This window comes from Hoplias malabaricus, chromosome 2, assembly GCF_029633855.1.
Source record: "Hoplias malabaricus isolate fHopMal1 chromosome 2, fHopMal1.hap1, whole genome shotgun sequence".
NCBI classification, from domain to species: Eukaryota; Metazoa; Chordata; class Actinopteri; order Characiformes; family Erythrinidae; genus Hoplias; species Hoplias malabaricus.
In genome coordinates, this window is record NC_089801.1 from 59915353 (window position 1) to 59930265 (window position 14913).

The 14913-nt window shown below is 41.1% G+C and overlaps 1 protein-coding gene across 1 annotated transcript; it reads right to left on the reverse strand.

Moving 5' to 3' along the window:
* Nucleotides 1-447: 447 nt before the first annotated feature.
* On the reverse strand, nucleotides 448-8031 carry LOC136687319 (CMRF35-like molecule 8). Its single transcript, XM_066661699.1, has 9 exons — nucleotides 7939-8031; nucleotides 4107-4445; nucleotides 3908-4012; nucleotides 2914-3234; nucleotides 2763-2819; nucleotides 2236-2313; nucleotides 1336-1443; nucleotides 1216-1250; nucleotides 448-1117 (listed from the first exon to the last, which is right to left on the reverse strand). The coding sequence occupies exons 1-9, from the start codon at nucleotides 7976-7978 to the stop codon at nucleotides 773-775; spliced, it is 1428 nt and encodes a 475-aa protein (XP_066517796.1). The 5' UTR covers nucleotides 7979-8031; the 3' UTR covers nucleotides 448-772.
* Between the last annotated feature and the right edge of the window lie 6882 nt (nucleotides 8032-14913).

Here is a 14913-nt window from a genome sequence, read left to right on the forward strand (position 1 = left end):
GATCTATGGCTACCCCCATCAGGTTAAAATATATACAAAATAAGTCATAATGAAAACAAATTTCACATTACAGTAATGTAGAATAATTTGTAATCAGTCACTTTGCCTGAACGTCCAATCAAGGAAAGCATTATCATAATAAAATAATTAAAAAAACAACTGAATATTACATGTTATTAGATAATTAAGTCAGTGTTTTAAAAGTGATGTGCTTTTTGAATGTAAAATATATCACACGGGATACCTTTTAACTTAATAAACTAATATTTGTCTTAATAATGTATGACAATATAGTAATTAAGTTTCACTAAATGTATTATATTTTTAATAGATTTTCAGAATGTTCTCAGTTTTAAAATGTTCTGTGAAGTCTTTAGGATAAAAAGAAATATTGATTTCTTAAATTTATTTGAAGCATTGCTTAAAGGTTTATTTATTGATGTTGCATTAAAGAACAGATTAAATTGCCTGTAAATGTATATGACATTACGTACAGTAGATAATACTTCAAATATGCTGCTATGAAATGTAACTTCACTCATAGTCCTTTTGTACATTGATGAAGTCCAAACGTCATGTACCTTGTTTTATACAATGTGTGTTTTAGGAATAACACTAACCCAACATTAGAAATCCCAGCGATGTGAAAGCAGAAGTGAGTGAAATCAGAGCTGCATTTTTCTGGACATTATTTCTTTTACATTTGTTCTGAACTTGAAGCCTAGCTCCAATAGCCAACATTAGCTTAAGTGTTAGTTTCAAACCTGGCCAGTTATAACACGTAAATTGGATTATATAAGACTTCTTTTTCAGGTGAATACGGCTCTTCATTTGTCAGCGCAGGATTAATATCTGGGTTGTTTATGAAATACACCTCACTGTACTGGTGTTCTGGGCCTTGGTTCTGCAGGTCTGTACTGGGGTGTGTATGACTGGCCCTCAATGTGTTATCCAGGTCCACATCTGTTACTGTAGAGTACACAGTGATGCTTGTTGGATGAGAGTTATGTCTTTGGTCAGTGGTGGAGGTGTTTCTGGAGTGTTCTGCTGGGCACTGATGGGTTGTGATGGAGTTGTTAACGTCAGTAGCCCGTATCTCCTCGTATAACGGGACGTCCTGAAAATATGAACCAGTAGAATTTTCTGATTATGCACCTAAAATAATAATAATAATAAGATAAATTATATATAACAAAACAAAATATCTATACGAACCTCTGTGTTCCTCACTGAGTTTGACTGACCCGAGACTAGAGCCGAGGAGAAAAACATGGTTTCTGAGAAATTTCTTCATAGAATTTCTAATAAACACTTGAAAATTTGCTTCTTACGTACCTATCCCATCTTTCGGAGCCCTGCTTCTTAAGGCACAGTACAGTCCTGATATGAAGATCATTACCAGGAGGACCCCACACAAAGACCCTCCAGCTTTGGGGAGGGAACCTGAGAACATTAATGTGTGAAAAGTCTAAAACACGAAAAGAAGTAATACAATGGATCTTCATTTATAGTCTTTATGATTAATATATTAGCATTTTGTGCTAGGTTCTATTATTCTGATTTACTGAAAGAAACCTTAAATTCTAGAGCTAACTTCATGCTCCAAGTTCACCCCCAAACTCTGGTTCAACATTGTGGACACAGTGAGTCATTTCACTGATTTCATTTTTGTTAAGGGACATATGAAAAAATATAGATAGTAAGCCCACCAACCCACGCACTGTGAAACAAGGCCACAGACAGTTTACTGTGGGCTCAGAAAACATGGAATAAAATGAGTCATTCTGATACTGCTCCGCTTCTGACATCAATGGACTTTAGAACAGAAAGCGAGCGTTCTGAACAGGGCGGTGTAGACTGGGGGAGAACACTGCTGTGCGGCTCGTGGGGTTTGGACCAAAGCAGCACACAGACAGTTCATTAAGAAACAAAATTGTGTTCCACTGTGGAGAAGAGTTGGATGTGTCTCATTTAATGTGAAGAAGTTGTTCTTTTATGCCTGAGTGTAATCTGCTATACAGCTCTGTTTCAAACCTCTCCCTTCTCTCTCTGTAGTGCAGGAAACAACATGTAGAAGCCACATTCTATTGATATTAATGTTATTTATTTTATACACAATAATAGTCTTCAGTGCTCAAACTGTTTGTTGGTCTTTACTCTGGTTTCTGTTAAGGCTGGGCCTCTGAATCAGTGTGTGTTTGAAGGGCATTGTGGGTAATGTGGTTTAGTTCAGACCTGAGTCTGTTGACGGCTGGGGGCCTGTCTGTCGACTGCTGCTTACTGTTGTGTTAGTCACTGCTGCAGTGGAGCTCCCTGTTCATAACACACACACACACACACAGTTTCTGACTCAAACTCACAGACAAGTACACTGCAACTGCACTTACAAATACATATGCATTGATAAGCCATAACTATAATTATTTCATTGTATCTTCACTCACTCCGTGTCCATTTTATCAGCTCAACTGACCACAGGAGCACTTTGTAGTCTGTCTGCTGCTCTGCATACATTTTTGTCCCCTTTTAACTTGTTCTTAAATGGTCAGGACCCACACAGAGCAGGCAGTAGCTAATGTCTCTGATTTTACATCTACAAATGGACCACTGAGGTAGGAATGTCTAACAGAGTGGACACAGGGTTTAAAACCTCCAGCAGCACTGCTGTGTCTGATCCACTGATACCAGAACAACACACACTAACAATGCTCATAGCCAAGATCCAAAAGTCAGTCCTCACTGAACTGTTCAGTGATGTTTACCTTCTGATTTAAAGGTGGATGATGTGGTGGTGTTGAGTTTTTGTGGAGGTTGTGGAGCTGATGGAGATAAACAGATTAACCCTTTAGGATCCCAGCAGTGAATTCAGATTATAAAACCATACACAGAACAGTTCATTTAAACACAACACACCTTTATTCACAGTCAGACGGACCAGAGTAAACGGGTCTGGTCCTATTCTCTCAATTCCACAGCTGTAGGGTCCTGTGTCCTCCATCCTGAGGTCTCTGATGGTCACTACAATCAGTCTCTGTTCCTTGTTGTCATTCAGAGAGAGTCTTCCTTCATGTCTCCAGGAGTCCTCCCCATTAGTTTGTAGAAGTGTGGTACAGTTTGTATAAACTCCTTTACAGAAATACTTGATGTAAGTTTCATATCCTTTAGTGTAAGGACAGTGGATGACCGCAGCACTGCCCTCTGTTCCAGTCTCTTTGACCTCCTCATGCAGCATCACTAAAGCCACAACAAAAAGAAAACAAGGTGTTTCTGTTAATTCACAGACTTCTTAAAGGTGGCACAAACTAATCCACAGTGAACTCTACAGTCTGGACTGGTTTCACTGTAAGATCTGCTCAGTCAGTTTCTCCTGCTCACTGTGGTGGTGTGAGCTGATGCTCAGTGGATAACATTTTCTTGTTAAATTTCAGCTGCATTTTAAAATCTGCTCTGTACAGACTTACTATTGTCTGAGTGACTGGACCATACAGACTAGACTTCACTCTCTAAGATCATCAGTGAGCCCTTGACACACAAGGCCCTACTGCTGCTCCTTCCTTAGAGCAGTTCTGTCAGGTTCCAACCTCCGCTCACACACAAGGCCCATTAGACCTGCTGCTATAGACACACACTGACCAAAGCATGACCAACACAATGTGGCTCTCAGATCCTTACACTCACCCATTTCTCCTGAGTTTAACATCATCTTTAACACCTGACCCCGCCCCTCTACAGGGGGCACTGGAATCAAAGCATCACTCTCCCTCATTTTACCTCTAAGTGGTTTTAATCTTGTGGCTGATTGGATAAGTATGAAAATAACTCTCATCTAACGACTGTTATGATTATTGGTATGAAATTTATGAAGACAGTAAAACAGCCTTTTCGACTCAAATTATGAGTCAGTTACCTGGGGTTGGACGTGTGGAGACTGTGGTGGGGACAGTGGAAGAGACATTGGAGGGGACACTGGTGTAGCCAGTGGTGCTGTTGAGTGTTTGTGGAGGTCGTGGAGCTGATGGAGATAAACAGATTAACCCTTTAGGATCCCAGCAGTGAACTCAGATTATAAAACCATACACAGAATAGTTCATTTAAACACAACACACCTTTATTCACAGTCAGACGGACCAGAGTAAACGGGTCTTGTCCTATTCTCTCAATTCCACAGCCGTAGGGTCCTGTGTCCTCCATCCTGAGGTCTCTGATGGTCGCTACAATCAGTCTCTGTTCCTTGTTGTCATTCAGAGAGAGTCTTCCTTCATGTCTCCAGGAGTCCTCCCTATTAGTTTGTAGAAGTGTGGTACAGTTTTTATAAACTCCTTTACAGAAATACTTGATGTAAGTTTCATATCCTTTAGTGTAAGGACAGTGGATGACCGCAGCACTGCCCTCTGTTCCAGTCTCTTTGATCTCGTCATGTATCATACCACCACCACTGCTCACAACTGTCACAAGAGAAAACAGAGCTTCAGTCACAGAGCTTTCACTGAAAACTTTACACATTATTAAGTGAAATCAAGTTGACAGGTGTCTGCTGAAGCAGTCAGTGTGTAGTTCCCTGCCCCCTGTGAATTGAATTGAAACCTTTATTGCCTCTAACAGAACTCTGTAGCTGTTACTTCAGATCAGCTCAGAAGTGAGGTGTTTAAGACTATGTTTCTCCTCGTATTTCAGGATACATCTCAGTGGTGTAACTCAGTGCATGTGGAACGTTTACCATCTCCACACTGAGTGTGGTCTTCAGACTGATCAAAGATCAACAGCTCCTTCTGGATGAAGATAAAGTGAGAATGTGAAGTAGAAAACGTCACCAGTGTCAGTTCAGTAATGACCCCCACAGCAGCCTGGTCTCAGGATCAATTTGTACATATTTAACTACATCAGCCTTCCCAGGACTCGTACAATGTGTACTAATTATAGTTAACTCTTTTGTAGACGCACAGGTGCAGAGAATTATGAATGAACACTAACCCTTTCTCTGTCCCTAGTTCTAACTCTAACACTGTCTCTGACGCGACCCCTAATTACAATACTACCAATATCCATTATTGTTCTTGGCCTTATTTCAGCTGGTTACATTAGGAAAACAGAAACTCTGAGCCACATGACAGTCTCATTTAGGTTAGAAATAAATCTTTGAATGTGAAAACTGGGAAAGCAAACATCTGCCGCCTAAAACAGCATTTAAGGTGGAAGGGTAAAAAAAAAATACAGTAAGGAAGTTAACATCAGCCTCGACTAGTGACACATTTAACACTAGAAGTGCAGAGAGCAGGGGTGTATTTGAGCTCTGTGACTGTGTAATTTTGGACTTGTATATGGGAGGGAAATCACAGCAGTCAGCCCAGTGACTCTCTGTGCTTCCAGTTCTCAGTGGGACATGTTAAATGTTAAATGCTGCTAGTGTTAATGTGGAAATGAAAATTCCAATAAGACGCTGGAAGATTTTGTGAAACACATTTTGTGGTACCTTCTGTAGTAAAACAGCAATTGCTTGTTCACTTTTTGCCTCAGTATTTCCTCCCTCTCCTGTGTTTTCTCTCCATCTGAAGTGAAGGCATTTACTCCTCCAGCACATCACTGTAGCAGGATTGTCACTGGGTACAAGTTTATCTGTGTCCTTCTTAATTTTGTAAACTTGATGTTTACTCATTAACGGAGTGTGAATTCTCACTGCTGACCACACTCACACCAGCATGCCAAACATACCACCCTGCTGAAGTAGTGTTAAGTTTAATAATAGAAGCGAGGGGTCTAAAAAAAACATCATTTTCTGGTTATCATTCTGAGTCAGGGCCTGTGGAGCCACTGTGTACAGATCACAACAGTGCAGTTACAGAAGTCACAACAAAGCAGTTATACTGTGTACGAACGATTAATGGAAAGAGACTAGCAGATAACTCAGACTATGTTTAGATCTGTAATATTTTCTAATACTCTTCTTATAGCCACGACTGAAATCACTCTAAATAGATTGTTATTTAGGTGTAAGGTAAGGTGCATTTACTCAGCTGATGCCGCACACACACAAAAACACACACACACCCGTGTGGACATGTAGAAATAAAAATATACACATAAGAAAAATAAAAAATTAAAACACAATAAAACATATGTGCTGATCAACTGTGTGGAATAGTTGAGCTTAAGTTCAACACGAGTCTGAAGCTGGGCAAAGTACCACAGCTGTGGAAAACATCTTGTTTTGTGCCAGTTCCTGAAAACACAGCACTCTAAGGATCTCAGCAGCTGCAGGCCAGTGCCACTGACATCTCACCTTATGAACATTCTGGAGAGACTGGTAATTATTTTTCTCCACCCTATGGTGAGCTCAGCTATGGACCCGCCTTCAGTTCGCCTATCAGCCTGGCATCAGGGTGAATGATGCCATAATCTACCTCCTACCCTGAGTTCTTGGATTTCTCTAGTGTTTCTCTATGGTGTAAACACCATAAAGCCTGGGCTCTTGAAGGACAAAAGGGAACAAGTTGGAGTGGAACATCATCTGTCTAACTGGAATCTAGACTACCTCACAAATCAACCATAATATGTAAAGGCAAGTCACTGTGTGTCTGAAAGTGTGGTAGGCAGTACAGTGGCCCCACACGGAACAGTCTCGGGACCATTTCACTTCACCCTGTACACTGCAGATTTCAGGCACAACTCACAAAATTACAACCACCTACAGAAGTTGTCTGATGACTCATAACAAATGAGGACAACAGGGAGTTCATAGAACTGATCCAGGACTTTGTGGACTGGTGTCTGCAGCATCACGTCCAGATAACCGCAGGAAAAAATAAATAAATATATATATATATATATATATATATATATTTTTTTTTTTTTTTTTTTCAGCAGATTGCCCCCCCCCTCCAAATGTGAAAATCCAGGGTACAGACATAAGAGTCTACCCTTTCAAAGTACCCAGGTGTTCACCTCAACAAGTGAACAACACTAGTAAGACAACAATAGTTTACATTTTAGGAAGGGACAGAGCAGACTCTACCTACTCAGGAGACTGAGGTCATTTGGGGTGCAGGGGGTACATCTGAAGACCTTTTTCAATACAGTCATAGCATCAGCCATTTATTATGGCGTGGTCTGCTGGAGCAGTAGTGTCATCAAGAAGATCAGCTCTGTACTAGGATGTCCCCTAGACCCAGTACAGTTGGTGGGAGAAAGCAGGATATTTTCTAAATTAGCACCCATGCTGGAGAATCATCCTCACCCTCTTCAGCGATGGATTGCTCCACCCCTGGGGGAAACTATGGAGCGTAATTGCTGATACTTCTTCTATGCTGTCAGGCTGTACAACCAACACTGCTCCCAGTCGTTTACATACACCTTCACTTGTAATATATATCCATACTATTTAATTTGTATCTTTTTCTTATTAACAGTACCATCATAGTTTCATAAAAGGTTTATGTGCAATTTCTATAAATATTCTTGTTTTTTTTTGTTTTGATTTCTGTTAATATAATGTTCACATTGTTAGTTTCTGTTTCTGCTACCTCACTTTCTTTTTTAATTGTTGTCTGCCTTGCTCTACCTCTGCGGCTGCAACACTAAAGTTCCTAAATTTGGGACTAGGTTTAAGTAAGGAAACCAAACCTCACTGATGCAAAGCACTGAACAATGGCATGAGGAGCACTTTGTTAAATATGGGCAAGTATTCATTTGAGCGAGTGAATGTGTAGACTACAAATGATCAAGTCCATTTACAGAGTGCGGGGTGTATTATTAGTGTGTGTGTGTGTGTGTGTGTGTGACAGAGAGGAAGGAAGAGAGAGGAAAACAGGAGATACAGAACTAATCCCACAGCTGAACAGAATCAGCCTGTATTTCAGTGAGTGTCTGATGGCCCATTCTTTAACGCTACATCAATCAGCCACTAATCACTGACCGGTCTTAAACAGAAAGTCAGCATCTTACCAGTGAGCAGAGTACACACCGTGACGAGAGAGGTCTTCATCGCTGGGAATTCAAGCTCACTGCAATCTGAGATTCTTCAGAGCTTCCTCAAATGTCCTCTCAGTGCGGAAGTCCAGCAGAAATGGCTGCTCTGATGTGTTTACAGATTTTCTTTTCAGTTACTTTCTGCCCTGAAGAGCTCTGAACTGTAACGCCAGGAGAGCTCATGTACACTGCTGAAGATAAACTGAGGATGATGACTGTGCTGTAGCTCAGCTCTGCCTCTGACCACAAAAACCCAAGCCTGGTGTGTCTGTTTGAGCATGTATTTAGTGCTTAGTGGGGACTGCAACTTCACTCATGTTGAAAACCTGAACATTAAGCAGCTTTAAAGATGTTTGAGGACATTTTCAAAAAGCCGTTTACATTTATATAAGAATATTAGAAAAAGTAAAAGATTAAAACTGATGGTGTGACTGAGGTTAACCTTGGGTTTCACTGAATTAAAACTGAATTAGTTGGGAGAGTCTCCACAAAGACTGAAATACCGGTACGAGTGTGTGTGAATGTACGATGAAACAGGATGTGGTACTTGCGCCCATTTGCCCTCAGAGTTAACCTTGCTCATGACAGCACTGACAAAGTTGCATGGTTAAAGCAGCAATCAATCAATTAGCTTTAAGACAACATGCCTGATGTATGAGGTGGCAGAGGTCAGGCCAATGGACCAGATTTTGTCTTCGTTTCACACCTGTGCAGGAACTGGGCTTGTGCCACAGGTGCAGAAGCAGCTTTCACCGGCTCCAGTGCCACAGACAAAACGGGGTGGCATGCTTATCATTAAAGATTCCATAATTAGACATTTAGAAGTGTCAGGCACTAAGAACAACGCGAATGTGTCCTGTATTCAAGGTGCAAATGTACTGGACGTTGTCAGACAGACTCCCTTGGTGCTCTGGCAATGCAAACACTTTGGCACCATTATTTTTCATGTGGGGACATACAACAGCTCCACCTGCTGCAGCTACATCTTGAAGGAACACTACCACACGCGCCTGGATACTTCTCAGAAGAAGACAGATGTTAGGATGATCATCTACGACCCCTTGCGCATGTACTCTCGAGCATGTAAGGCATTCAGCAGACTCTCCTGGCTCCACTCCTGACTCTGGGATTGGTGTGGACTATGTTGAAAACTAGGAGTGTTTTCATGAGTCTGGCCTCAGGAGGTAGAACCTTTTCTCACAAAGCTTCTCAACTTTGGAATAGCCTTCCTGTTCGTGTCCAGGGCCCAGACACACCCTCCATTACACGTGGCACGATGCAATCAGACAAACACTGTTCTCCTGGCAAACCTTCAAACCCAGAGTCATCCAACTGATTGCTGGAAGGAGAAGTGTAATTTCTCAGTAGAACATGTCTACACTTCATCATGGCCTCCAATGCTTTGTGATGTAAGGCTTGGATGCAGCTGCTTGACCATGGAAACCCATTTCATATAGCTCTCTACACAATGATCTTGAGTTAATCTGAATGCCATAGAGTTTGGAGGTCTGTAGTGATTGAATCTGCAGAAAAATGCTGACCTCTGTGCACTGTGTCTCAGCATCATGGCTGTGACTTTCCTTCCAAATCACTTCCATTTTGTTATAATACCACTGAGGGTTGACTGTGGAATATTTAGTAGCAAGGATATTTCATCTAGGGCTGCAACTAATGATTATTTTGATAATCAATTAATCTGTCGATTATTATTATTTTTTATTAATCGTTTATTAATCAGATAAAAAGGAAGACAAGCCAAATTTGGTTTCTGTCACTAGCATATTCAGGATACCATCAGTGAGAACAGTGATGCTGTCATGTGCTGAGAATAAAAGGGAAATTCATCTAACAAATATGATCAGATGTGGTTAAGATATTTAAGTTTTTAGAGAACTAATGTTGTAATTGTATAAGGAACACACAACCTACCATTATTAAAAATTAGCGTTTACATGAAGAATTAACCCAACCGTTACATTAATTTTATATTTATCAATATTTAACACAGTGTATGTAATGTAATATACACTTGGCTGTGATACTCAAACACTAACACGCAATGCCAGTCAGAAAAGACCTTGAAAAAGGCTTTAAATATATTATTTTTTAAAATGTTTGGATTGATTTTTTTAAACTCTGAATGTAACTGCCGCCACATTTAAGGTGGAACGGAAAACTCGCTAAATACAAGAGTGATATAAATTTACTAAAAATGAGACATCTTGTTTAACTACTCTAGCAGGCTCTAGTGACATTGAGTGAGAGAAAAAGAAGAATTAACTTACTATACTTAATCTCTTTCACACATAGCTCCAACAGGCTTCATTTTCAGATGCTCATGCAGTGATGTTGTGCTGCTGTGCCATGAGAGATCAGCTGTGCACATTTTGCACCTAACGCTGTTCCTTGAAGGCGTTAATGTAAAGTGCTCCCATACTTTTGATGACTTGGGTTGTACATTTTTCTCTGATTGTGCTAACATTATCCTCTGCTGTGACCGCCTCCGCCATTTTTCAAACCCTTCTTCAAGAGTTTGTCACGTGTAGCAACTGTACCTGTGTGTATAATAACTTAGACCCAACTAATCGATTATTAAATGAGTTGCAAACTATTTTAACACTCGATTTTAATCAATTTAATTGATTAGTTGTTGCAGCCCTAATTTCATCTCTGAGTGTGTTGCACAGGTGGCATCCTACTACAGTTCCTGAGTGACCCATTGTTTCATAAATGTTTGTAGAAGCACTCTTCATGCCCATGTGCTTGGTTTTATACACCTGTGGCCCTGGACGTGATTATAACAAACCTGTGTCCCTCTTGTTTTACACAATCTAATTCACTGCTATTTTCGAAAGATCCAGAGGCTTTTTAGGTTCAGTAAAATCTAACATTATCTATACGCTTGTGCACATCCATAATCTGGCAACCTAGGCTGTATGAACTCTAATGTGATTGGACAGCGGGAGGGAGCACATGCAGATGGATGCAAGGGAGAGTGGGGGGGACACACTGGAAGCCAAGTAGTAAAAACAGTAAAACACAATACACACAATTTCACAGTCTGTTCACATGTTCCTATTCAATGCCCAGTCAGCAGCTTCCGGACCAGAATACACTTTGCGGGGGTTGAATGCTGCTTGGCTTAATGAACATATAAAACACGCCTGCCTTCCTCTGAACTCTGGCATGGTTTGGCAGTTTGATACATCTGGAACAGTCACAGAGGAGCACCGCAGTTTTTTTTTTCAACCTCAATGAAGAGACTACATGCAGGCCATCAGCTAATTATATCAAGATTTGACCTCAGAGTGTAGGAGGATATAGCAGAAACAAACTCTGCACATGTCTCTGCAAAGCTGTGAACCACCAGGAAACCAGTCTGACACCTCTGCAAGAATGGAACATCTAATATGGTGAACTGAGAAAAAATAAAATAAATAAGTGTTGTGGTAGGGCATATATAATCAATCAGAGAGGCTGACCAGTTTTATACATCGCTGTCCTCAGCCAATGAGGGATTAGTGAAGGGAGATGATGGAATGTGGAGAATACAAGTTGAAGAAAGTCACACAAAATCAACGTCAGGTTGCCATTGCTTGAAGCAAAAAAATGAAACTCATCTTCAGTGTCTGGAGTCTCAGTGTGTTTAGAAGCTAGTGGTCTGCAGTTTTAACCCTCCGGTTTTGTTCACCTCCCGCCCCTTACTTTACTGTTCCCTGTCAACATTTTTATTCAACTTAGAGACATTATTTTTAGCTGTGATATGAACAAAGTAGTGTTTACCATGAATTTATAGAATAAGACATAAAATAACTACTGTGAAAATACAAATAGGCAGCAGGTACTGTGGTAGTCACACAGCTCCAGGGTCCTGGAGGTTGTGAGTTTGAGCCCTGCTCCAGGTGACTGTCTGCGAGGAGTGCTCCAGGTTCCTACCACAGTCCAAAAACACATGTTGGTAGGTGGATTGGAGAGTTGTGAGTGAATATGTGTGTTGCTCTGTGAAGGACTGGCACACCCTCCAGGGTGTGTTCCTGCCTTGCGCCCAATGATTCCGGATAGGCCGACCACGAACTGGATAAGTGTTTCAGTCTACATAAGTGTTGTCTCTAGGGGCACAAAGCTCACAGCGCTCCATTTTCTGCCCATGTCCTTGTTGGGGGAGAGCAGCCAGGGCAGCAGCTGGGGCTTGCACACTCCTAACCAGACTGGCAGAGGCTGGTGTGTGGGAATGTGCTGGTGCCGTTGAATAAGAGTCACCAAAGCTGTCCACACCACATATGCATTGAAATCAAACAGATCAAGGATGTTTTGGAACATTGCCACAGGCCAGGTCTTCCACTTCTGAGACATCCTCCTCCATCTCTGGTTCAATTTCAGTGCCCTCTTCATCATGTCCAAAAACCTGAACCAGAATCTCTTCGACAGGTAACCTCTTGGTCAGTCTCCTCATTGTGCTCAGAGTAAAAGGAGTGCAAGGTGAACATCAAGCTATATATACACGAGGTCTGTGTGAAGATGATACACTGATTCGTCTGGAAGGTGTGTTTCATGTGGGGGACAGGCACAAAGGCATGGGAAAGAGATGTGTCCCCGCAAAAGACATTGTTCAGTCTGAAATGTGTAAAGTTTGAAATGATTAAAGTGAATTGGGGTGGTGTATATGGGGATGTTTTCTGTCTGATGGATGAATATAGTCTGGATACCCATTCATTTCTTATGGCGGTCACTTTTGACTAAATACTCATAAAAGTGATGATCACCTCTTTCATTGAATTTTATGTTCAGGTGCATAGTGTGGAGGATATCATAAGGCCTTGAGGCAATCAGATGTAAAACACAATATTTAAGAGTGTTTTAAGTTGTAAATCGGTCAGGTTTGACCCGAACACGACAGAAGGGTTAAGCTCTTGCTTTTGCAAAAACAAAAGCTGTGACCATATTTTTAAGAATATGATTCATACCACAAATAATTTCTGAACTCACAGCACAGAGAGGAAATATCGGTTCTCATCCCTTTTTTTCCAAACTTTGTGGACAGAGTGCACTGCACAGTATACAAACAATAGTAGGGCATGACTTAATACATTTTGGAAAGCAAATCACCTTTAAAGTGTTTAATTATTATAACCACACAGGATAAGCTTCACATAGGGCCTACAACACTTCCTACCTGCAGCCACAAAATTTCAGTAGAATCCTACACCTCAACGTTAAGGATGCTGTGGCCATTTATGATCCAATCAACAACCAGCTCCTCTCATTGGTTTTCTGCTGAATTAAACCCACAGAAGGCTCAGTGATGTCTGGCGTACCAGACCCTACCTTACACTTTACCATCAACAGCCATAAATCCACACTGGCCTCCCAGGTGACGAAGGCTGTATCTAGCCCCACTGGCACCATTAATGCATGCTCAGTGCCACCAGTTCCATGTGAACTTTAAATGTTATATCACAACAGCACCTCTACAGTGAATTCCCCCATGTAATCTGTGCTCTCCTTATCAACAACTACTGACTAAACCTTTCAGCTGTTTTTGATAACTCCTTCACTGCTGCCCATAGTTTCCGGCCCCTGATGCTGAACTCTGAACTGATCTCCATCAGTCTTACGTGTTAGTTGTGTGTTTTTTTTCTCCTTAAAATCACAGCATGTACTTTGTCAGTGCCTCACCTTGTCCTCTGGATGGTGACCTCAGTGAGCTCATCTGACCTCCACCTGTCCACGCCACACCAGTATTGTCCAGTGTCTTCCACATTCAGATCCCTGATGGTCACAGTATAGTCCATCTTCTCTCTCTTCATCCTCATCCACAGTGAACCCATGTTTTTCACAATCTACACCTTTTCTCTGCCTTTGCTGAAGTATTTGGGGTGTTTCTCAGTCCCTCTGTCATCTGGACAGTCGATAGACACATTTCCTCATAATGGTGCTTTCACTCTGAGTCCAGGAGACACTGCACAGAAAAAGACTGGAAGGAAGAGAGAGAAAATCATTAGAGAAATATGATAAAAAAACAAGTTCGGTGGATATCATGATGCAGTGTAGATTTTAACAAACAAGTTTTGGTCAAAGCTATGTTTGGCTTTATGTAAATCTCAAGAAATTGCCTTGAAATAATTGGAAGGGTTCTGTCACTAAACAGAGATACTCATACAACCAGACTCAGAATACAAACAGCCTTGTCAAATGCAAGAAACGAATGGAGAGCAAAAGGTAGCACTCACCTGCAAGAAGTGTCCATGCCACAGCAGTGATGTTTATGCTTTCACCTGCAGACAGAACATTACATAAAGTTCAGTAATTTTGAGTTGGTTACTTGCTTTAGTTGACTGTATCTACAGCAGTCATGTGTTGTGTATATGACAATATAGGAAATAGAATATATAATATAGGAAGGAAGGCAAAGAGTGTGAGTGTTGATTGGGGAGAGAGGGTGAGTGAATGGGTCAGCAGATTGAACACATCTTTCATGACCCTTAAAGTCTGAACAAAGGTGCTGTACAATGTTAAAGGATGTCCAACATTTCAGCAGTAGTCTGAGGGTCCAGCTGTGAATCTTACATCAGAAATAAAATTAATCTTGGATCCAGCCTGGTCTTAAGACAAATCTAACGAAAAGACAAAGTGGACAGTGATGCCTGAGCTACTTGTGCAGCAATAATGGCAGGTAAACATTTCCAGGAGCTGTTGATCAGCCATGAACATGATGTTGGATCTTTTTAGCCCATTCCTCCCTACAGAACAGCTTCATATATGGCATGTGGTGAGTGTCCTCACATGGACCCAGTTCTATTGTGAGCCACAAGTTTCTTCAGGATTATAAGGTGAGATTCACTCATCTTTAACCATTATATATATATATATATATATATACACACACACACACTGTAGGTGTCTGCATATTGACACATGTTTCAGTTGAGGGTGGACCCAGGTTCCAAAAAA